This window comes from Diprion similis, chromosome 8, assembly GCF_021155765.1.
Source record: "Diprion similis isolate iyDipSimi1 chromosome 8, iyDipSimi1.1, whole genome shotgun sequence".
Taxonomy (NCBI): domain Eukaryota; kingdom Metazoa; phylum Arthropoda; class Insecta; order Hymenoptera; family Diprionidae; genus Diprion; species Diprion similis.
Window position 1 is genome coordinate 2112352 of NC_060112.1, and position 26372 is coordinate 2138723.

General features: G+C 39.7%; 1 protein-coding gene across 5 annotated transcripts in view; it reads right to left on the bottom strand.

The window, feature by feature from the left end:
• Positions 1 to 1625: 1625 nt before the first annotated feature.
• The window catches only part of LOC124408973 (ecdysone-induced protein 74EF), a 113566-nt gene continuing 88819 nt past the window's right edge, over positions 1626 to 26372 (bottom strand). For all 5 annotated transcript variants that reach the window (XM_046886338.1, XM_046886337.1, XM_046886339.1 and 2 more), the window contains 4 exons: positions 25387 to 25635; positions 23994 to 24161; positions 23545 to 23814; positions 1626 to 3302 (listed from right to left, as the gene is read on the bottom strand). In XM_046886338.1, the coding sequence (XP_046742294.1) occupies positions 2746 to 3302; positions 23545 to 23814; positions 23994 to 24161; positions 25387 to 25635 (1244 nt within the window). In that variant the 3' untranslated portion in view covers positions 1626 to 2745. The remainder of the gene's footprint in view (positions 3303 to 23544; positions 23815 to 23993; positions 24162 to 25386; positions 25636 to 26372) is intronic.

Consider the following 26372-nt stretch of genomic DNA (forward strand, 5'->3'; position numbering starts at 1 on the left):
ATGTGTTATTATGTATAGTAGTATAATAGGTACTTGCTTCTGTTTGTTGTACTGTAATTTCCACGGTATATAAGTAGTAGTAAATTTCTATTTATCTATTTATTTCAGTGTTTTTCAATTTTCTCTACAGGCACGTAAGACTGAAAATTAAGAGAGGAGCGAAAATTTATAAACGACCGTATAATTTATGTAACATGAATAACAAATGGCAAATTAAGTACCAAAAACAAATTTATGTAAAAACGACATATTAAAGGTTGCTATTATATTTTTCTATTTTTGTCAGAAGGCAACTCGTCAATTTTTTCTATATTTTTTTTCATTCATTGAAGGCAATCATTTTTGTATCATCTGTCACAGTTTTGTATATCTGAGTCCCGATGCATAGAAAGTGTACAATATAAATACGCAACACTACATCAGAGAATATGTGTAGTACGTACGACCAGAATCACATGCATGTATGTACACTGTACGTAACATTTACCAGCTGCAAACCTTTTCCTTTTCATTACAACTTGATCAACCCGTCAATTAACATGTCAAACGCACGGGACTGTTCAGGCATTACTGGCAGCACAGGTTTACTGTATTTGTATTATTCGTTTCATTTTTTTTCTGTAATTTTTTCTTTGTTTGTGTTTATTTTTTTTGTGATATTTTCATTTTCATTTGAATCTATCTTTTCAACTGTACTGTTATAGTGAAATGTGCAGGGTCGTTTAAATTTATCAAGTTTGTTTCGCAGAACCCTATATTTTATATTCAGTATAATTGATTTGCAAAATTCCAGTACATGTTTCAACGTATAGATATATGATTAATTCTTAAACAATATTCTTTATATATATATTTATATATATATATATATATATATATATATATATATATATATATATAGACGTGTGTGTATATACAAAACTTAAAATTAAGGTGATATATTCCGTATGCTCGATTCATACCTGGGGGCGACAATAAGTTGAATTTTACTCTGGATATTTCAATGTTATCAGAATCATCATTATTATGATCATTATTCAGTATTACTATTAATATTTTTACTATTAATATTATCATTACCATTATTACTATTATTATTGTTTTTTTTTTTTATTATTATTACACCCTGGGCTAAAGCTTGGTAATTTTCTTTCGCAGTTTTCAATTAAACTTTGCACCAACTTTTGCACAATGCGTGCAGGTCGTTTAACCGGTCATTCTTGTATCTTATATATTCGTCTACTAAATTTTTTAATGAGATTCTTATCAACGAGAGACAAAACTAAAAATAAAAGGAAAATAAAAACGCGAAAATCGGGCAAAGTTTAAATTTACCTTGTTAGAAAATCATACTTCTTCGTTGCAATTCAGATTCATACACAATGCACAGTTGCCATCTACTACGTAACATACAATATACCTATACTCATATATATAATAATATATATTTAAATATTGTAATAAGTTTTAATATATAGATATATATGTATTTATATATGCAATGGTATACTTTGTATATATACAGAGATAGACAAGACACATATTTCTTGTTGATTTCCTTGAAACAAATTTTTGTTTTCATCTTCCTCTTCGTTCTTTATCTTTGATAATTTCTATTATGTGTGTGTATATATATACACATACATACATATAATATACTATATCATTTTAAACGCTATATAGTTGTTTTTTTCTTCTAAATAACATTGTTGGACCTCTTGTGTGTATAGCCAGCACCATATTCACGTCGATTAAACGGACCTCAGCAGTTTTTTTCTCATTTGTGTAAGCAGTCGCGCGTTGTCACCGTCATTATTAAAAAAATATATATAATATCCCCCTTCCTCCCTGAGCTCGCTCCATCAAAACTTTAACACTCCTTCTATAAACCATTTCACAGCCCTTATATTTCGTTTCATTTAAACTTTCCGTTTTAACAATTTTTTTTTTTCTTTTTTTTTTTTATCATTTTTAATCAAGTATATTATATAATCATCTAAATATACAATAATAAATAATTTACCATTTTTCAAATGTACAATTGTTGGTTAGTTATTATTTTTTTTTTTTTGTTGCTGTTTGTTTTGTTCTGTTTCGTTTTAACTTCATCCTCATCGTATATACGTTAAGTAATTTGTCCTTTACTACATAATACACAATCTTTATATTTCCGACCATTCAACTATTATATAATAATTATTATTAGATATTACTATTACAATAATAATTATTATTATTAGTATAATACAATAACTAAATTTTGTACAAATTTAAAAAATTCTAACCAATATATAAACTACTAATTTATACATATACATATACCAGGGTACGTGGATTCTCGTTTCTGTGTCTTGGCGTACATATATATAAACAATGTAGATATATAATATAATATTACGTAAAATTTAAAAGGTATAATAAAAAATGTTACCGCTTTGTCATTATTATTATATCAATCATATACAATATTCATGCGTGTTTATATATGTATAATATATATAATAACAGAGTCAGGGGGATGATTTAGATTATCTGAGGAATATGCCAAGCGGGCGGCAATTCCGATTCCGACCGACGAGGCGGCGATGAGCTCGTAGACGAGTCAAGTAGATCAGCCGTTTCTGGATTTCTCTCGTCTTTCATACGGTCATTGTCTTGTAACAATAATCTCGCCCGTAATATTCGCTGCATTTTAATCCTATCGTTGTGATATTTGCCAAGGTTTCGCCAGGGCGAGGCCTGATCTCACGCCCCCGTACAATCGATCTCAACAATGTCCTTAGGAACGTCGACGAACTGGTAGACCAGCCGTTGACCGTCGACCTTGGCGAGTATGCCCCTCTGATAATAGTACCGAAGGGCGCGTCCCATTGTCTCGTAATTCATGTCCGGTTTATTCTTGTGCAATCCCCACAGCCTCGACACCGCCTTGCTGTCGACGAGCTTGAAGACTCCCCGATCCCTGTTCGTCCACTTTATGTAACGCGGACAGTATTCTCGATCCTGCAACAGCTTGAGTAAAAACTCCCAGAGGTAGGTCGTCGAGCCCTCCCTCGATTTCCGCTTCACCGCCGTCCCGCCTTCGCCGCCCTGCCGGGGCTTCTTCAGCTTGCTTTTCTTCGGCCGCGGCTGAAAGCCCAACTCCAGGAGGTAAAGATCGTCCGAAACCGAACTCGTCGCCGCCTGGATAACGCTCGTCGGAACGCCTCCCGGTCCTCGCGGTGGACTCGGCGTGCAGGGTGTCGCAAACTGTCCTCCACCTCCGTACATCGAACTCACGTAGTTGCTGTAACTCTCGGACACTGGAAAACGACAAAGGAAATACCAAAAACTTTAGTCGTATTATTTTACACCAGATACTTACAATTATATTATATCCATAATATTATATGTATAATATATCGGGAGAATTCGTGGTGGAAATGTCAGATGGGTAATTTAAAAAATATGTTAAATCCACGCTGCGGTACTCATATTATTACCGATCAACGTCTCGTTCGTTTTTCAAGATCGAAGGAATTCGTCACTTTCTCCGATCTGCATTTACCGCGAAACAAATGTCGATCGGTAAAATGTTCGACCGATTCCTCCGTCAATTGTTCGTAAAATGTACATTTTCGATAGAAAAAGTTGCATGAATTTTGTTCAACCGACGATTCGGAATTCGATTCTCGTCTGCGTTGCGATACAACTATAAAAATATTGTATAAGAACATATCGGCAGAAGGTAGAAAAAGATTTATAAGAAGAGAAAAAAAGAAGCTCGAATATTATCAAGAGTCTGCAAGGGTGACTGACGGACACGAAGATAGCACCTGATACATAAATCGGTTTGGCAATACGCGTACAACATATAACAGTATACGTGTATATAATTCAGGGGATAATAATTGCGGTCAGCTGTATCACAGCGAGAGGTTATCACACTCTCACTTGAGTGTAAGACGTTTAAAAATTTGCTCAAGTGGTAAAAAAATATGCATGAATTAACGCTTCCGCGCTGGCATTGGCACGGCTCGAAGCGACTATCTTCTATACTCGTCTTATTTTGTCTCTCGTCTTTATATTTCGCGTAGTCTTTCGCTACCACCTCATCATTCCCCTTCTCCATATCTTATCTGCAGCCGCATTGCAAGAAGACATAATGCGAGCAAACGTGTCGTTGCTGATCCTTACACACTAGCGTAAATCAAGTATGCGGATGCATGGTTGGACATTCTATGCAACTGGTGTGCGTAACCAGATTGCTAACAGAGCTCTATAATACATGTTTCGTCTGCGTTCCCGTTCGGTTTCAGAGGTGGCGCTAGGCGTTCGTTTGCACTAGCCCAGACTATTCTCCCTGAGCTATTGTACTGAGCACGAGACTGTATGCATTTATTTATTTTTATTATTTTCAACCACAGCATCAGTTCAAAGAAAATGATACAATTAATTTTCATGAAAAAGTAATCAAACACGTCACTTTTGCGTTTGCTTGGCATACGAAATTCGTTAATTTATCCCAAAACGGGGATTCCGTAAAAAAATTGATGGAACCGATCATTGTACTGAAAAAGATTGATACACAAAAAAAATAAATGTCACTGATAGGCTATCGATGTTGATTGATCACTGTAATTTTTAAAGTTAATTTTTTTGTTGTTTCATACAAATTACGACGCGTGTAATATATGATTGTTCACATTACGGAGAGAATAAATCGTGCAACGTTGGGTATACAGCTGAGTATACTATACCAGGTACACATATAGTGTTGTCGAGTGGGATAATTATTTTCGCACGTAGGTATTAATACACGTTGTATATGTGCATCGTGCCCGACTTGAGAAGCGCGGTTGAGTGCGTAATCATTTTTTTTTTTTTTTTGTCAACAACTTGAGACCGTGCAAATATGAAAAAAGAGGCCAGGGAGGAATGGACTAAGACGTTATGCATACATGCATTAAAACAGAAACACACGACGACGAGGGAGGCAGAGAGAGAGAGATAGAGAGAGAGAGATGAATAGATAAATAGATAGACGGATAGATAAATGGATGATTTTATTCTTGTCCATAACAATATTGGATAATGTCACCATATTATATACGAGTTTATATGCATTATGTGGTGATCAATAGAAAAGAAAACAATAACAAAAATTAACACAAAGCAAGGCAAAATCTTAAAACTAACTTAAAACTAAAACTAGCCTAACGAAAGGGTGCTCGAGAAAATCGAACAGATACTGCCGAAGGGAACGCTTAAAGCTCGAGTACAAACGGATTTCGCGAAGGCCAGGAAGAAGCGAGTACCACAGGTACAGAGCCAAGCCCGCGAAGAGAAGAAAGAAAGAGAGAGAGAGGGGGGGGGGGAGACTTTATCTTTCTAATAATCACCTATATACCTATAAAACCGTGTACCTTGTATACCATGTAACGAGGAAAAAAATATATGTTGAGGTCGTCGCGTGTGCTACATATATGACGTAATTACGATAAACTGAAATAACATCTTGATCTTAAAAGCCGCGTCGTAACAGTGTTAAGGAGTGCCTCTCGTGTTTTCTCGTTCCTGATTAGGTACGCCTAATTTCCCTCACCTTGTTAACTGACATAAACAAGCGATCCTCCAGCTTCAGCACCCAAGCCACTATACATACTCTCACTTTCAGTACACGAGCGTATCATAGTTGCAACACGTGACACGCGTACTGGTGAATTTCACATGTTGAATTCGCGGTACCCAGAGACATTCGTCGAAGATAAAACTACCACAGAAGTAATCCTGCCATCGCTTTAGTCGTGCTGAAGTATCGCACGATATTCAAATAGTTCCCAAGACAATCGTATAACCGAAATAAAATCGCAAACGAGTAGCGAAAAGGCGGCCATGTTGATTTTGTCCTCAAATATTGTGATAACTTAGTCGAATCTTTATTTTTGCGATCTCCATCATCCCATACGAGTAGGTACTTATAAAATTTACTGGTGTTAAAAAATAAATCTTCTCTCCCGAAGATAATCGACTTTATTCATTCGTTTCGTTATTTAATTACCACCCTCCACAACATAACTTATCTCTATTTCTGCCCCCAGAGATCACTATAGTCGCAAGTGGCTTTGGAAGTAGAATCGTATATAATGGTTTGTAGAGCTCCAAGCAGCAACGAAGCTACTGGACAAGGCATCATCATCACCGTCTCTCACACACACACACACACGCACACACACACAGCCAACACAGGCAGGCAGCAGGCAGAAAGTCAGACAGGGGCGCGATGCACCGACCTCGTGCAGTTCTCTTCGTGCCGTCGATGCATGTGTGTATTTTACGTGCTGCTGGGCGGGCAGAGAGGAGAGCCTTTCCTCGCTCTCCGCTCACGCCTGCACCAGCAACTGCATGCAGCAGTGCAGCGGCAGCCAGCAGCCTGTAGTATGATAGAGGACTGACCCGAGCCAAGGTTGTTCCACTGACGTCACTAGCTAGTAGTGCATAATGGGCACCTGGACAGAGTCTGTATTCCGCACGTATAATATAAGCGGTATATGCTGTACGTATAAAGGCTTCGCGAGTTGTCCTGCAATAACAGGAAGTTGCAATTCAAGTATCTATCGAGTATGCAGAATTAAGAGACAGTTCACTTCCGGGAATATTCAGAAGCGATATGGAAAGTCGGGCGTAACGAAGAAGGAAGAAGAGGAGAGAGAAAAAAAAACGGATAAAATGCACCACAAATTACACGTCTGTCATCTCTTTTTTCCAGCTTCATTATGAATTCAAGTTTTATTATTTCAAAAGACATGATAATGCAAGCGGCAGTGTCTCTGCAATAATTTATATCACGTCTATAAAGAGGAGGCACAAAAATATTTCCGCGAGGCCACCGTTAATCGAAATTTCCTCTTCCCCCTTCGACAGGCCTTCTATTTATACGTGTGTATGTGTAGGTGTGTCTGTGTGTGTGTGAGAGTGTATATATACACATAATATAACATTATAACGAGACTAATCGTCGTCCCTCTCACGATCCAACAACGATGTTTACGTTTCCTATGACTAGTCGTAGATGAGTCAATGCCTGTACTATTATACCCCTTCTTGGCGTCTAGCTCGATATGAGAGTGAGAGTGCGAGTGAGAGTGAGAGCGAGAGTGAGAGTAAGAGTGGTGGATGCTGACCTATACTGCGCGACTCGATTGCGCTCACTCTCGTAGGAGGTTGCATACCGTTCATCGGGTGATTTTCGCGCGTGGATGTAAAACGGGTATACATAAAAATAATTCGACAAGACCGATCTGTAAGTTGAAATCAGAGATAAAAGAATGAAATGACGATCCATCCTATCGCATATCATGGAATATGGTGGCAGCTAATGAATAACACGGACGATGAACCAGGCCCGCCTCGTTCTCGCTCACCCGTTTAATACGCGATATACCAGATTCTTCTCGGCTCAATTCTCGCGTCCCCGTCGCCGTCGCGACGGCGAGACCCTCTTCTGTTCGCTATACTTGTACTTCCGGCGGGCGCGGCGGCGGCGGTAGCGGCGGCGGTGGCGGATAGCTAGCGCGAAATTTCTCACAAAATAAACGAACTCTCGAGACCCGCGGCTTATACCCCCTCGTTGGATATTTTTAACTATCAGCTTGTTATACCATTTCGACTTTGCAAACTTCCTGCTGCTGCTGCTGCTGCTGCTACTGCTGCTACTCGTGATGCCCGAATATACTGTGGCTACACGTACTGGGAAAAGAGAGAAAGAGAGGGAGCGGGAGGAATCGGAACGTATCCACCCCATATTCCTCATACAGTTTCATTTTCTGTTTCATTTTTGAAATATTAATATCTGTCGTCTGTAGCCTAGTAATTATTACAATTTTAACCCTCTTGTGAACAAAGAAAAGAAAAACTTCATTATATGAACAAAAGTTAGTAGCATATGTTATTCATTTTATCCTCATTTTATCTCTACGGTTGATCATGAATGCGGTTCGCGGTGCACGCATTGCAATCCGTTTGTATCCTCCTTTATTCACAGTATCGTTGGATGGTCCATAGTGGTGCAGTTAAACTATTCCGAAACTTTAAGCAAAAATCCACCTCACTGCGATAATCGAATAGTGTATTATATGCGAAAGTGATTACTGCATGGACACTCTTGTATGTCATACAAAAGTTTATAATGATAATGTATTTATCATGTATCTATATATATGTGTATATATACATATATACACACAAGTTACGAAAGTTAGTAGCTGATAATCACGTTACTCGGTGCACGTAAACATAGATAGACGATAGACGAGTAGTAGAGCACGTAGGTTGACGGCGAGTGCAGCTCACCTGAATTTTTCAGATGTGACCCGTAACACTGTCTATTGTCCCCGGCTAAAAATATACCGAACACACATGTGTACGTATACATTTATACAATATATATGTATGATTATTTAAATATATACAGTATCTCTGTCGATACATGCGTATGTATGATACATGTAGAAAATCAAAGGAATGGAAAAAGAGAAAAGACAACAGACATTCGACGAAATGAAAACAAAGTGGTTTAATATCGAAAATAAAGGGAGAAAGAAAAAACGCTGCATTGTTGCGGATCATCCTGCATCCATATCGTTTGATTATACAAATTTTGTCGAAATTTGAACGAGGGGAGAAAGAGTGTATTACAAGTCGATAAAGGCCGGCATTGCTTGCAGGGGAAGAAGAGAACACACGGACGTACCTACACATATATGTATAATATATTACGTATACTTGTATGCGTACATAATGCAAGATGCATATGTACTACATTATACGATACGAGACATGCGTGATTGCGAAACAGCGTTGAGGGGGTCAACGTTCAAGGATAATATTGCGACTCTTTCTATCAGAGCGAATCGTAGCGATCGGCAAAGTTTCACTGCCGTGAGCCGAGCCGAGCCGAGCCGAGACAAGAGGACGAGGACGAAGGCGATGACGACGACGACGATGATGATAAGGATGATGATGATGAAGAAAAGTGGCAGGCGAGGGGTTGACGGAATGACGTGTCGATTCGCATTGCGAGCAAAGCTTATCGGGTTATTTACATACACGCACGCGCATTGGCCAATGCACGGAAATTGGCCTGCAGCTTCGTTATTGCACCTACAACATTACACATTATAATAGTTGGTATTATATGCACCGCACGTACGTATGTGTACATCGAAAAGGAAGAGAATCGGCGTATAACATTAGCCATGTGTATATATACATAGCACATAATAACATAGTGATGGGAATTACAATCGCGTTTGTTATAGAAACGAAAGTGAGAATAATAGTATATCCACCGCGCGATGCGGTGCACTGGCCGAGAGACATGCATGCACATGATGCACTTGGCCTAGGCAATGAGGAGATTCCGTCGTATTGGCCTGGGGCGTACAGGCGCGCACAATAAACCCCCCCCCCCTCCCGCCCCCCACCAGACTATAAATAATAAATATGAGTTTAGATTTAACTGCACTCGGAGCCGAGTCGCACAGCTCGGAGATGCACTCCGGAGGAAGAGAGCCCTGGGAGACCGCGAGGAGGGGGGGGGGGGGGGGGGGGAGACAGAGGAAGGGGGGGAAGTTGACCTTCAGCCGCGGCGGGAAAGTCAGGCAGTCACTGACCGACAGACTCTCGACTTAACTGCTCTATCCTCTGCCTCCTCGCCGTCTCCTCTGCACACTTCTCTTCTCTTCTCTTCTCTTCTCTCTTCGTGTTGCTCGCACTGCCTGCTGCAGCTCGCCGCTGCTTAGCCGCCCCCCCCCCCCCCCCCCCGCCGCCGTCTCGCCACATCTGCGCATATAACGCGTACATGCATGCACTCTCACTGTTACTCTTTCTTCTTCTCTAAATTTCTTTCTCTCTCTCTCCCTCTCTCGCGGTCCTCATCCTCGTTAACTCTCTCTCCTCATCTTATTTCGTAGGAGGGTATACCCTACTGCCTTGGGCACTATCTTTAACCCTGCAGCGCCGGCATCGCGGCTCAACTGCGACGACTCGATTCGGTCTCCTCTGCACTCATGCACAACGTCGCATTATGCACTCTTCTTTCTATATTATCGCGGATTTTAACACCGATATATGATCATGTTAGTACATTATACACATACACATGGATATATCCGTTAGGTTGCTTCGGAAGACGATTTGCCGTGTACGGAAACGGCCGCCACGATAATATTGACAATACAATATCATCCGTTGTGAAATTTCTTCTTGTCGTTAATTCAATGTAGAGCAAAGAATCCTTTTGCTCTCACCATCTCTCCCTCTCTCTCTCTCTGTAATATAACGGATGACCGTGTAAACCCGCTTCAGACACAAAGGAAATTGAGAAGTATGACAATACGTTTTTCCTCACATATTACATCCATCGCATGAAGATGTGAAAAACGCGGGGTTATAAAGCAGAGAAAGGGAACAAGCTATGAACCTACAAAACTGTAATGTGATATTATACTTTATCGAGATTATTATACGTGAAAACGAATTTCTTACATACCTAAATGACAACCATTATTGAGTATGACTCACATCCCTCTATGCATTTATATAAATCGAATATTCATATTCCAAGTATCGCTGCACTATTAAACCGTCCATCCCCACGGGGTAAAGAAGAGAAATTGTTCGAACAAAATACGGAAGAGTATAACAAGCATATTATAGCAAGAAACTAAACGAACTCATAAACGCGAGATGAGAAAACGTCGTGCAAAGCTACAGTATACGTACAATAACGTACCAGATTCCGGCCTCACCCACTTCCGCATCGCGCGCGAGCATATACATACGACATAACGCGCCGATGAATACACCATATATAACGCTATGGGCAAGTACGCATGCGTGTACGTGTGTATAACGCATCATCTCCCGGCGCAATTAGCTTGTTATAAAATAGATATCGTGTACGTGTATAATACGCATCCAAGTTAACGTTCTCTATAGACAATGTATGCGGAAGCGCGCGAGTACACGCTGTGCGCATAGGCAAACGACGAGAGATGTGTGTGTGTGTGTGTGTGTGTGTGTGCGTGTGTGCATCAGCAAAAGTGACATGATTACTTTCTCCGATAGCGTTGCAGCAGCCAAGACAGCCAGCCATTGCAGCATTACTGCTCTACTCAACGAACCCCTTCCACTCCACTCCACTCCATTCCATTCCATTCCATTCCATCCCATTTCATTCCACTCCACTTCACCCCTATTCTATCCTCTCCCCTCCCCATTCGGAGCCAACTCTTGACTAGGTCTAGGATAGCATTCTGGGTCTAGGTTGGATCGGCATACCAGTGCGGCGGTAGATTATACGCACGACGTCGTTGTCGTCATGCATCGGGTGGACGAACCAGTGCGTTAGCGGCTCGACGCACGCTGCAAGGCTGCATAAGAAGAAGAAGAAGAAGAAGAAGAAGAAGACTAGGGTGTACAAGAAGTACAACAAAAAGCCGTTGCGGAGCGGCGCAGCGATCGCTTCGAGAATTATATTTAGAAAATTTGGTGCGCTTCGCGACGGCCTACTACTGCAGGTCGCGATCTCGCCTCCTCTTCTCCTTCCTCCCCTTCTTCTTCTTCTTCTCCTCGTTCTTCTTATTCTTCTTCTCTTCTACCCAAGACCACGCGCAAGAAGCGATCAAGTGCGGCAGCAGCAGCAGCATCAACAACATCAGCAGCAAGCCGTGCGTTATAGGTATACTATTTTCGCTTGCAGTTTTTCAGCACGGAACGAACGAGGATTGCAAAGAGCTAAACTCCTCTTCCTCTGTGCCCCACATAAACGCTTGTCTGCCCGCCTCTGTCGCTCGGCGCGCGGGGAGCCGGAAACGAGTTATTTTGTACCCGCACACGCACACAGACAAACCGCCCCGCAGCGCAACCCTCTTTATCAAGTATACGTTATAATAATGTACACAGCTTGTATCTATAAAGATGAACATCGTATGTATGTACAATTGTACATACACCCTTCCATATTATACATGTATTGGGAATGAAAGTATCTTCTATCGTATAACTATCTTATCTGATTAAATTGTTGCATCGATACCAGTTTTATATGAATCTCCGATTCTATTCGCTGACTGATTTTTTTGTTATTATTTATATCCGATGAGCGTGCGCGAATGATTGCAGTGAGGTGTATAAGTATACAATACCAACGAAAGCACATGATACTCTCTTCGGCATTTCGAAATGCGAATAAGAAAACGATAAGACATAAATCGTTTCAGCGCAGCCATAACACGTCGCGCCCCCCGCATGATGCAGATATTGTTATATGTTTTCGCAAATTCCTTATATCACGTTACAACAAACTGCACCAAGTGTAAAACATGTTATCTTCTGTTTGTATGTACAAAGTCATACATATATGCGCAGAATCCTTGAAAATACGCTCTCCGTATCGTGCTGTCTGAGGGGTAAGCCAATAGTATAATATAAAACTATACCTAATCGTGGTGTCGAAGAGCGGAAAAGAAACGAATTTACACACACACACACACACACACATTTTGAGAAGCTAAAAAGACAGCAAGAGATAAAGAAAGGGAGAAGTAGACTGCAGAGTGAAAAAATTGGACCAAAGAAGATGAGGAAAGAAAGAGAGAGGAATAAAGAAAAAAATAAACCCAAGATCGTGATGTGTGTATGTGTAACAGTTTGCAAATGCACCGGTAGCACACCACTGGGGATATTTATAACCTCCTACATGAATGTCAGTAATAAGTAGATACGTATAACAGAGCGCTGCGTGCATACCTATACGGTGCGCAGAACTCTTGTAATCCTTGCTATCATCGACCGCATATACATATACCTATACAGCTAGACGTACCGGTATAACATTAACAACAGCAACAACAACAATAATAATAATTATAATTACGATATTCAAACGACGGAGGCTTTATTCACGTACAACAGGAAGGGAAACGCAGGTTGCGCACGCACGCAACAAAAAACATTCGCTCGATTCTACGTAAGTATGTATATATATGTGCATGCGTATATCTAACTAGCGCGTTGGCTCTCGTCTCGCGCGAGTCGTTGCAGCAGCAGCAGCAGCAACATTGCAAGATGACGCATTCCGTCTGTATAGGTATAAAAGCCAATGCATACGGATATGGGGCAGGCAAGCAGGCAAGCAAGCAGGCAGGCAGGCAGGCAGGCAAGCAACAGGCAGCGAGAGACGTTGGATGGGGGATGGGGAAGGAGGGTGAACGACGAAGAGCTGCATCGTCGAGAGTAACGGCGGAGGCGGGGCGAGGAGGAAGGGGGGAGGGACAGACGGGGTGAATTGCCGCCGACAAGGCCACTGCATTATACGTACCTCCGCCTCGCCTTGTCTCCTCTCTCCTCTCCTCCCGCCCTCTTTCCGTAAGCCGCGATACCAGCCACCTTCCATCTCCTCCCTAACCTGCTGCACCGCGCGACAAACGCATCGAGCGAGAGTAAGAGCGAGAGCGAGAGCGAGAGCGAGAGCGAGAGCGAGATAGAGATTGGGGGGGGGGTTCACACGGACACAAGGCGCCTTACACACAACGGAATGCAACCACCCTAACGACTAATACATCCTTTACTCCTAAGCTTGACGCAGTAGGTACGCGGCGATTCTCGCCTCTTTCCTTATTCTTCCCTGCTGCATACCGCACATGATATAATATTAACCTGTGCTAGGTATATTCAACTACCATGCAGAATCTCTTCTTCGCACTGTTTCGATAAGTTTGCACGAATTGAGTTTCACCGCAATTACAGTAATCCGTTGCACGTGTGTGGTTGTGAGACTTGAAACAGGAAGAACATCAAATACGCAACTGTATGTACAATAATGTAAATACATTACGGCAGCAATTACCTATACATTCCTTTGTTAAATTGAATTTAATTTAATTGTCGCTCTATACTGTATAATAAAGACTTTCGGTAATCCAATCGTCCGATTATTTTTTTTTGTTCATTAAATCATAACTGCATAGACGATATTGCATCGTAAGAAATGACCACGAACTGCATGATAGATACAGCAACGCCGATGTAACTGTACACACGCCTGCAGTGATTCTGAAACAGTCGATACTTTGGGCCAAGACGGTTACGTTGTCGCTGGATAATTTCAACCCGCAGCGCCATCGGTGGGGACGTGAAACAGGCTCAATTTTCGTTAACATAACATTGTTCGTATTCTTGGGCATTCTTGGGTTAGATTCGACGGTTATGCTATCTTTAAGAGGAATGAAACCGTTTCGCGGCGATGGCGCTGCGGACTGAAATTATCCATTACCAACGTAATCGACTTGCCCAACAAGTTAGCCGTTTCGGAATCACTGCGGGCGTGGATGATGATACTATCACTTACTGTTACATACATTGTAAGATGAAGGAAGATATTTATCCTATTGATGATAACGGACATTTCCGTATGCGGCACGACGGTTGAGAACCGCGGGAGAAGAGTTTTGTAGATACTCGGCTGCATTGGACACAGTTTACACCTATCTACGAGTATATTTCTACGTTTTTTCTCTATTTTGACATCACCCGATGTAATAATAATAATAAAAAAAAAATAAAAAAAAAGAACGGCAGCATTCATAGCAACAGTAACAATAACAACAACGGATACGTGTATAATGGTATTTATTAATTTTCATTTTTCTAAATTATCGTCATTGATTTTACTTCACAGGCACGGTCGGGTAGGGCGAAAACGACGCCATTTCAGCGCTGATGCTGATGTTCGCGACCCGCGATAATACGTATAGGTTGTAGCAAAGTACACAATACCTCTACTACTACCACTATTACTACTACTACTACTACTACTACTACTACTACTACTACAGTAAAATCTACTTGCCGACGAGCGGCCGACGCGTCGACGGTAGGGGGCAGAGACCCAGGAAGGACGCGGATACTGCTGCTTCTTATCTACCTATATATGCGTTCACGCTGCCGCGTGACTCTGTGCAACGCTCCGCAGACAATATACAAACAAACAAGCAAGAAGCAAGAAGCAAGCAAGGCAAACGGATATATACATAGGTAGACACGCACACACTAAATGTTGTTGATCCCTTATGTACAAGCCCTTAGATTCATTCTGACACATTCAAGGTCATCAGTATAATCTGCTGCCACTCGTTTAGCATGGAAAACAAATGCCATCGGTGGCCTATAATATCTCAGAATCAATTTAAGAGTCCGCAAATATAATGTACGCGAAAGTCTGAAGGAATTATATATACATATATATATATATATATGTACATACTTTCTATCCATTTATTAATTTTCAAGCGATAACCCCCCCCCCCCCCCCCACCCCTCTCCTTCCGCGAGCAAAGATGAAAATCGTCGTCAAGTTTTCAGGAGGAGAAAAAAACCGTTCAGTACCGTGCAAAGCATGTTTATTATACCGTTCGATATACATGTAACGGCGCATTTGTCTGTTTTTTTTTTCTTTTCTTTCTTCCTGTCCTTACTCCCTCTTTTTATCAGCCCGGATGGTGGAAGCGGCGGTGCCGCAAGTCAAAGGCTACCAGTTCACACGTGCAATGCAACGTGGTTATAATATGCAGTGTACATTGTTTATGAATAGACAGACAGAGTGTGCGCAGCGCGATCGCAATACATAATAACGAGAAAATGATGCAATACTGTGCAAAAAGATCCTAAGTGGAAACGTCTGAGAAAGTGAGATATTTATGAAATATAAATGAGACGGCAACAAAAATAAGAACCGGCATAACGACAATACGCGACTTCTCAAACCTATGCAGTATACCATATACCTGTTATACATGTATACAAAATACATAATACCGGGTGATCGAGGAGAACGCAGTATTTTACGTAAACGACGGGAAAGAAGAAAACGCTAATTTACGAGTGGGATCTTCCTATATCATAAAATGTCCTCACGACATCAGAGCCTGGTTTTTGGCGTCATTTTATCACCACATAACCTAAGTTCTTAAATTTATCTAATCGAGGCAAATCGTAATTATTGGTATTTCAAATTATTCATGTCACGTGAATTAATGAAACATAATCAATAATATATCTGTTCCACCATCCACACGCGGAAAAAACACGGTCAACGGTCAGATGTCAGCCTGTTTGCATTAGTTAAATGTTTTTCCACCAGATGACAATCCCAGTATACCTAATGATGAAAAGAATGCTGCACAATTTCGTTCAATATATACCGGCAACTCGACTTGTTATAATCGAGTAAAGCGAGTGTGTAGAGAGTGTGAATGCATAAAATGGTCACATGTAACATATACCTATGTCCATCGGTATAACGCAACACCATGTGTAATAAAAACCACTCCTAACCTAGCCCAACGCAATTAAATCATAGACATGCAGGAAGTTGATACTGCACAAACACATATTTACACATACGCATATTATAAGATGAGTACGATATATTTATAGTTTCATTTATCAGTTAATAAATAAATGAACATAATAATATTAATGAAGCGGGGCATCGCGGTCTCACTGCTTATACTCTATTATAATAAAGCGTTACGCACACGCCCATTAATGTGAACGAATCATATATCGGCATACAAGGAACGTTTTCTCTTTTGATTAGAATCACTTCGTTTTTCAACAACGATATTTCGAGCAGCCCTCGCGTTTCACCGGTGTAAAAAGTCATTGCACTCTTTCTTATGTACATACATACACCTACGTAACTTGTTGCCGCAGCATGTGCAGCAGGGTAATTGAAAAACGGTCTGGAAAACAACATGTTATCATAGCTGTATGCGCGTGATGTGTAGTTTAGTTAGGTTAGGTTGGGTTAGTCGCCGAGGTGATTCATCTTTCGTTAAATAACATTACTCGCACCTGCAACGCTAATATTTTCTACGATAAAACATTAACCGAGAAAAAAATACGACGATAAGTCTCTACAAGAATCGCATTCGATTATTATCCTGCAACAAATCTAAGATGTTGAAATAGTCTCGACCATTTGCTGCAGGACGAAAATAGTCTCCAAAATTCCCATCTCATGAAATTCTGCAATGTAACGTACTCGGGATTACACAGAGTATCCGTATATATACATATCTCCATCGAACGCGTTAAAATTTTTCAATGAAAAAAAAATTGTTATAAATATTTATAGAAAAGACGGAAATCCATCACACATTTCTTCACGCTTTACGACCGATTTAAGGATATATTAAACGTACGATTATAAATACACCTGGATTAACTTCAGTTGCACTTTCAAACTTTCGTTGTATCGTATTTCCGTCCTCATTTCCCGTTTCATGCAATATGCTTGCGCAACGAAAACCCGGCGAATCCAGTATATGTATAGAAATGCGGTGTGAGCAATTGTGCTGCGCGAGAGAGGTGCTCGAATTGAAAATAAAACGTCCATGACGATGATGATGATGATGAGGAAGAAGAGAAGGAGGAGGAGGCGAAGCTCGAATCCCCCCCCCCCTGCCCTTCCCTCACTTTTCCTTTCCTTTCCTTTCCTTTCCTCTCCGCTTCGCTACTATTCTATCGCGCTTCCCGCGGCGCGCGGTGTCTAGGACTAGGACTAGGACGACGACTAGGTCTAGGTCTAGGTCTAGGTCTAGGTCTAGGTCGCCGAAGCGGTGGGGAGGCTGAGGGCGTGGCCCGTTATCCCCTGCTTAGCGGCGGCTCGGCTCACTTCCCGTCCACACTTTCTTCTTCTTCTTCTTCTTCTTCTTCTTCTTCTTCTTCTTCTTCTTCTTTTGCTTCTTATTCTTCGAGTGGCGATGCGCGCGAAATAAACCGGCGACGAGCGCCTCTCTTGAGCTTCCTTTTTCACACACACACACGCATGCAATACCCTAATCTTTATTATACGGAATACGCACGCAACGCGATGTCGCAATTTTTTTTTCAACATAGATAAAATCAAATCAAACTAGATTCGGGAGTTATAATTTTTTTCATATTTATCCAACTATTATAAGTGTTTGTTATACGCGATATTTTAAACATGTATAAAAACGAATTTGGAGGGGACATTCGTACGTGTACTAACTCTTCCGTTTCATCGAGTGATTAGCGAATTTTCAAGATAAAAAGAAAAGAATAACGATACAGGAAATATTACGAAAATTTTCATTTCTATATACAATAAAATTTCGTATCAACCTTCTTCCAAACATCAAAACTTTCCTGCCTGAGAAAATCTTAGTTTTTGAATTTCGTTACATCACACGTACAAAATTACACCAATCACTCACATATTTATAACGCAATTCCGTACGCATTTATAATAACGTAAAAACCAAAGAAATAAAATAAATAAATCAGTCAAATATACCCGGAATGTAACATTTTTGCGAGCCTGACTATAACGATTTCTATACTGTTTATTCTGCTGCAGTGATGAAATTTCTCTCTATAAAATTCCTGTAGCTCAGATATGTATCATGTGAGGATGTATAAATACGTATTATCCGTATCGTCGTTGACCCAGTGGGTAGTGGGTATTCCTATACATACCTCACAGATCCACGCCCATAAACACACGCACGCACACACGCACACAAACAGCTGTACAGGGATTTGTTGTAAAGTGAAGTAGAAAAAAAGAAAGAAAAAGAAATAGAGAAAAAACTATTATTTTTAAACTGTCCAATCATCGTATAACCGGTGCACGTCGGTATGAGAATATAACGCGCACACATTTACAGTCCGTACATATTTATACCTGCGGTATCCAAATAAGAAACGAGATATACGAAGTTTAAACCCGTCCGAGTTTATTTATTTAATTTTTTTTTCTTTTCTTCTCCATTTCCTCCCTCTTTCACTTTTTCACCCCGCGTTTCCATAAAACGACAAATTTCATTGTCTGCAGTGATTGTATTTCTGATAACACACATAAACAATGTGCTGGTGTAATTAAATATAGCAAAATGATGGGAAAAAAAATAAAAAAATCTCGCCCCCTTACCGAATACAACATATAATCCAAAGCGAAATTCACTCATGTGTATAATAATAACAATTATACAACTACGAAGGATTCAAGCTAAATGTATTAATATGCAAGATTTGATACTCGGCCTGATTGGAGGTATAAGAAACAAATGACATTTTTTCGACATGACAAAACGCGATCCGTTTTAATATTATCATACGCGTTACAGCCGCTGCTGTGTATACATTATATATGTAACCATCCAATAAAACACACGGTATTTGTATTCTATCATCGACTAGAAAATCGCTAGACAAATTTTATTTCTATCCATATAGATACCTGCACCTATAGAGTTGTCAGCGTACAGCTAACGCACAGTTTCGCCGTTCGATTAGTAACCGCGAAAGAATAAAACAATAATAATATTATAATATCTTATTGCGCAAGCATCTGCACTAGCGGCACCTCGTGCGCAGATTTCACTTTTTCAAGGTGTGATATTGGTCAATTTTCTTTGGTCAGAGGCCGCGGCTACGATCCTTCGACGGTAACGACACAACGTAGGTAAAAGTTTATTATGGTTAAGAATTTTCGTAACACGTTTCGAAAAAACAGTTATACGATTTTTTTATAACGTATAATTAACATAAAAATGTCACGCTCTGCTTGTATGCCGAATTATAAATATCGATTCAATATTATCATTCATTTTCTACGTAGTATGTTCAGGCATTTTTTCAGAAGGTACTGCAATTAACAAAGAATTATAATACATCTATATTGTGTTGAAAGTGATTGTTGATTGCTGGCCAGTCGTTGCAAGAAAATCTAATATACATCATCATCATCATCGTTAATAGTATAATCAGCAGCAATAGCATCAGCAGCGTGGTAAAATTTTTTTCCATTTTTTCACCAATCATCGTGACGTAGTGTGCAGTTATATATATAGGCAAGCAGAGAGTATAATTATATAAATATAAAGATTATAAACCTGTGTAAGTGACACAGAAAGACATAGATTCGAACGGACGCAGAGACGCGGAGATGCGGAGATGCGGCGTTGTAGAAGAGAAAAACCGTGTGGCGTTGAGCCATGAGTCTTATTCTCGCGGCAATTTAAACTTTAGGTTACATAGGTATACGAGTAGGTATCTACAACTAAAGTCGGCTGACGCCGCGTCTCTTGCTTGCGACTCTTTAAAAATACACCGGCGAAATACTTGATCTAGGGCAACCAGGACATCCATTTCTATCCCTCTCTCTTCTCTTCTCTTCTCTTCTCTTCTCTTCTCTTCTGTTCGCGACCGTCACGCCATTGGCAGCAACAACCGCGAGAAGTCACATTTATTTATTTTTATTTTTTTCAAACAAATTCCCTCCACCCCTTTCTTTTTTCTCGCTCTTTCTCTATTTTTTCTAGCTCGTTGCCGTGTCTCCTTCTCTCTCACTCTCTCTTTTTTTTTTTTTTTTTTTGTTTTTTTTTGTTCAACACATACGTACTGTATCAATGCATCGCGTTTATATCGGTACGGGAAAACACACCGCAAGCTTGTGCCAGAAAAAAAAGAAACACGTAATGTTAAACGGCATGTATAGTGCGGAAATAAGTATAGGTCATGTATTCGTACTTGTGCTTGTCTTTTTCTTATTCTTCTTCGTCGCATTTTTCTTGCCTCCCCTCCCCTAATTTTCTGTTCCATAATTCACTCTGTCTCAGTTTCTCTCGTTCGTTCGTTCGTTCGTTCGTTCGTTCGTTCGTTGACATTAAAGATCGCATTAATATACAAAAGCTTTTCCAAAGCTTATACAGAATTTTTATACGTATACTAGGGTGGTCGTTAAATAGAAGATCATAATGGATGGTCATAAATAGGCTCGAAAAATGTCGAAAAAAAATTGCTTTCCAATTTTTTCAGATTTCTATTCTCAGCCTTTCGTCTCCCTGGGTGTTTTAATCTAGCATCTTATTTTACAATAATTTCTCAAGCTACACAACGTCGTGTTTTATATATATATATATATATTTTTTTTTTTAATCTTCTTTGAATTTCGAATCGTCGTTATATTCGATTGCACAGAAAGATGTGTAAGAATTTCCAGGATTCCAGTGATCAAGAATTAAATACAACAACGAAAAAAAAAGCCCAGCAGGGAGACTCAGGTCTTGAAATAAAAATTTGGGAAAAATTAGATTCGTTTTTTCTTTATTGTACATTTAAATCTCCAATCTACGACCATCAACATTGGAATTCCAAAAAAAAAACAAAAAAAAAAAAACATTTACCGACCACCCTAAGGTGTATACCTCTATATGTGTAATTAAACGTAGGTACTTGTGAACATGTGATGTTAACACGTAAACACTTGTGTATACGCAAGGCAATTATACTATGTTATCCATCGACAAGATATTAGAAAAAAAAAAAAGAAGAAGCAAGTCTTTGATTCGAAGAAAGAATAATATCAAAAATCAGAAAAAAAGATCGATGAATCATAATATGTATCGTAGAACATGCGATACACAAGATATAACTACGTGTATTAAAATTGCATACGGGTATCATCAGAAAAAGAAAGAGAGAAAGAGAGAGAGAGAGAAAGTAAAGTGTAAACGTGCCCGTTGCGAGGATTGTATAATAATTACCGTGACTAGGTACGTGAGTGGCTGTAGCCGAGTTGCGTCACAATGATTTTGTAATTTGTATACCTGTACAATATAAATTGAAGGTATAAGGGGGAAGCGGCGAGTCTCCACCGGACTTTCCCCACTTTGCACTGACGGTTGTACGACCGCAACGCGGACGTGCGAACGAATATATCCGTAGGCCTGTGAAAAGTTGCCGTTTTTGCTTTTATCGTTGATATTTTTTTTTCTTTTCTTTTCGTTTCCTTCTTATAAGAGGATCAAATTATTTTTCTTCCCAACTATAATGAATTTCGGACGAAAAATTCACCATCGAGAGGGTTATAATTATTATAGGTACCCTTATAGACATCAATAATTTAACCTGAATTTGGAGAAAATATTGAAAACTGCAAAATTCTATACAAACAAATGAGGCATTCCACCTCAAACCGACCCAAATCTGACTCTAACGATCCGGGATTTTTTGTCTCATTTTTAAATATGGTTTGCAAGAAAAAAAAAAGAAACATCTTGCACCGAGTCTGATTTTAATGCTCCCAAAAACACGAAAATCCAATTATCGAATCCAAGGCCCTAATCGATTGTCTTCAAATTTTTTCTCACAAATTCTTATTGATAGTTATAAAACAAAAATTTTGAGGCCACGATGAAAATGGGCAAAATTTTGGTACAGAAGCTACACACGAAACTAAGTATTTAAAAAGTTAAATTTAAGAAATACAAGTTTATATTTCATTCCTTTTTTTCTCCCTATATACTTATGTATAACGATCGGTCATATAGCGACGGAAGTTGACAGTTTTTCGCAATTACACGATACCAAACTGACTTAGTAATAATGTTGTTACACACACACAAGTTGCATGACAATATACAACACTGTGCAACTATATATAGTGAGCTGCTGAGCTCGTTTGAAGTATCACTAAGTGAAAGGGAACCCGTTGCAAGTTTACGATATAATATAATATAATATATATATATATATATATATGAATATGTGTGCCTGTGCATGCATACACATATTTGTAAAGCAACAGATAGACGCAGACACAGACACAATTCTGTTTCTGCTGCTGCTGCTGCTGCTGCTGCTGCTGCTACTGCTGGTGTATGGTAGACGGTGAATACAATTCCACAATACCGGTGGCAAACGGAGATTGAAAATATCGCCGGCGAGTCGCTCGTGACCCAGTTACAACTTGTGGTACAGGTGTACAGTATACTAAGACGATCATCTTGCATGATGATGATGATGATGATGATGATGATGATGATGATGATGATGATGATGAGAGTTTGTTACCTACTACATGTACTTGTGTACACCTATAAGAAAAGTCGACTATGTACTCTCGACGTCCCAGATTTACTTCCTGCAAAACGCGTTGCATGCAGTTTTCTTTTCTTTTCTTTTCTCTTCTTTCCTCCGTGCATTGCGCCACGAGACAATGCGTACTATAATAAGCAACTGGCAACCGGTCACGTGTTCTCTCCGATGTAAATAAAGATAGAAATACCGAGAAGAGAAAAAGAAAAACACTTCAAATCCATTTACATTCGTATGTTTTCGGAATTTCGGGGTAGAAAAAAAAAAAAAAAAAAAAAAAAAACTGGTTCCAGTCTATTACACTGATAAATCACAGACAAATCACTGGTACATTGATGATAATAAATAATGTTTAAACTAGCTTTGGAAAAGATTCTCTTCAACATAGATCATCTGGAAAAAAATCTATCCACTGAATCTGAGAACCGTTACTATATTCCGAACAGCAGGTTGAATGATATTGATATTTCGCATGATCGATACAACAACAACAACAACAACAACAACAACAACAACAACGCAGGTACCACGAATCCGAGCTTAAAACATACCGCACAAACACACCGTATATAAAGGTAAAAGATAACTCACGTGTCGGTGGTTGGCGGTAGTGAATATGCTGTAAACTTTGGTGCTGATGATGATGATGGTGGTGGTGATGGTGGCCGGGCGGTGGTCCCATCGCCGGTCCCATGCCGTGATTATTACCAGCATGGTGGTGATGAGGAGGGCTACTTCTGTGCGGATGGTGATAGCTGGCCGGGGCGTGTTGGTGATGGGGATGCTGGTAAGAGGGCGTAAGGAAACCGCCGGCAGTCGTCTGGTAGACGCCCGGACTGTGACACGCTGACCGTCCCAGAGCTGCGTTCAAAATTCAAGTTTCGACAATGCGGAATGCGATATGCGGTTAAATAGACTATGAATTACACAGAGTAGAGAAAGAAATTCAATTTCAGACTGCCGAATTCCCAGCATCTTCTTCTTCTTCTTGTTGTTCTTCTTCTTAGTCTCGCAGCATAAAAATTGTTTCATCGACTTACCTGTCGTCAAGTGGGAGTGATGAGAAGCCAGCGTAGATTGCAGCGCCGAGTTTGGATTCAGACGCGCCTTGAGCAACATATTAGCGTCGTCGTTCCCACCCGATGATGTGCTGGATTCGACATCACTGACACCGCTGTCAGCCGGACTCGCCGGCAGTGATCCACCGCCTGTGAGAACAGAAGAATAAAACTTTTTCTTAATCGTTGTTTTATTATTTTTCATTTTCTCAACCCCTCTGTTACAGCCGAATGATTCTTACAAGTAAATCCTTATTCTCGATGTCAAACGTTAAGTAGGTACACCGTAATTGATTGAGAAATAAAAAATGAAATGGAATTATTTCATACAGGTTAAAATATTTAAATATGGTTAAATAAGAGATATATGTATACAGTTTGAAAAGAAAATAGTAATACTTATATAATGAATGTATATATATGCGAGAAAGCAAAGCTGCATCGCATCGCGGTCAATATTCTGTGCACAGGATGGAGATAAAAAATATTGTTCCAAGTACTGTATGCGTATAAATTACGCTGAACAACATGGTGCAAAACATCAATTTATAGAATAATTGCTCGAAGCCAATTACGGATAAGGTAATATTAAAAACCACGTATACCACTTCCGAGAATCCCAGTTCTAGAATAACGAGAGTGGAAATATTATACAGGAAGAAGAAAACATAACGAGTGAACGAGTAAACGCAAACTGGTTGTTGTTGTTAGTATTAAAACCGCGATGATCGAGAAAAATTATGATTTAGTATATCAGTTGTGTCGCTAGAGGATTTGAATTGAAATTTAAAAAAAAAACATCACAATACCGTCTATTTATCAAAATGTAATATATGTATATGTATGTGTGGGTGATTATACACATACGAACACCAAATAAGTGGGAATGGAAAAGAAAAAGTCCCGCAACATGGTTGAGCTATAAAAGAATAGAATCGGATTTGACTAAGGAAAATTTAATTTTGTTGCAATGACTGTAAAATTCTACGATAAAATGAATATCGTTATACCGGAGTGGCTAAAAAAAAAAAAGTTTAGTTTTCCTATAATAATGATAAATATAATGATAAATTGTACATTTTCCGGTTACTAATTGTAAGTATCGATATTAAAAAAATATATTTCTCCGCAATACTTGACTATATTCCATTGAAAATAATCCTTCAAACATAATCGATTCGTAGTACGTGAAAAGAATGAAATCATCGTAAATTAAATCAAGTAAATCATCGTTAATTTTCTAGCTAAAACCGTGATGTCTTCCAGCCTTAGTCATGGTAGAGTGAAAAGACGGTCAGAAGAGAACATAAGAGGAGCAAAGAAAAAAAACCGTCAACAACAACAACAGAACTACGAATGCATGAGGATAACTAACCAGGGGTGTTCGTCGTGGCGAGCGATCCATTCGAATAGGGTTGCTGTCCCATCTGTCCATGGGCAGTGGTTAAATGACGAGCATACCCGTTCTGTAATCCAGCAATACCATGCTGCTGGGGATGCTGAGAAAGTATGTCGTGAAGTAGTCTCGCACCGGTTGTCGAGCCGGGTTCCGCCTTGATGCTGGCCAATCCAAGGACCTCTTTATCCCCAGTGTCGTGTGCCGGTTGAAGTTCCCTCGTGTCGACTGAAACGAGAAAAACATTGGCGAACCGTTAGCACATTTTTGGTTAATTTTTATTACAATAGTTACACGATTCCGAATGAAAAATGCAACCTCTAGCAAAGAAGTTGAAGTAGAGAAATAAATTTTACAAATTACATATGTGGCATGCCCGTAAACTGCCTGGTTTTTTTTTTTTTTTTTTTTTTTGGCAAGGATAAAGATTTCAGGACGAACTGAAGGCGAGCCGGAAGCGAGTACTGAAATTATCCGAGCCAAAAAACGGTTTACGGGCATGCCACGTACAATATTTTTTACGATATGGGCATTGAAAAGCAAAACGAAGAGTGAGGTTATGTCGCGATCTGTTCGACGAAGCTACTTTATAAGGCAGTTTGGTATGCGCACTTCGAACTGCGCATCAAAACTACGGAATAAAGACTTTATTCCGCAACTTTGTTCGCTGCCGTATAAAGCGTCACTTTACGGAACGATAATTACCACAAAAAGTGGACTTTTCAATGCCTATGCCGTAAAAAGATATATTTATTTCGTTTAATCTACTTGTGGAACCCTATAATTCTCAGAGTGTAATTACGGGTACACATCGATCGCATACAAATGCAAGTTATTTCTTTGTATGTAACAACTGTTTCTTGTTAAATCATTGTCGTTTATTTCATTATAAAGATACAAGAAGAAGAAAAGAATACCCAAACGTTAAAAAACCGTCAACTATAAAGAGCAAATAAATTGGTTCA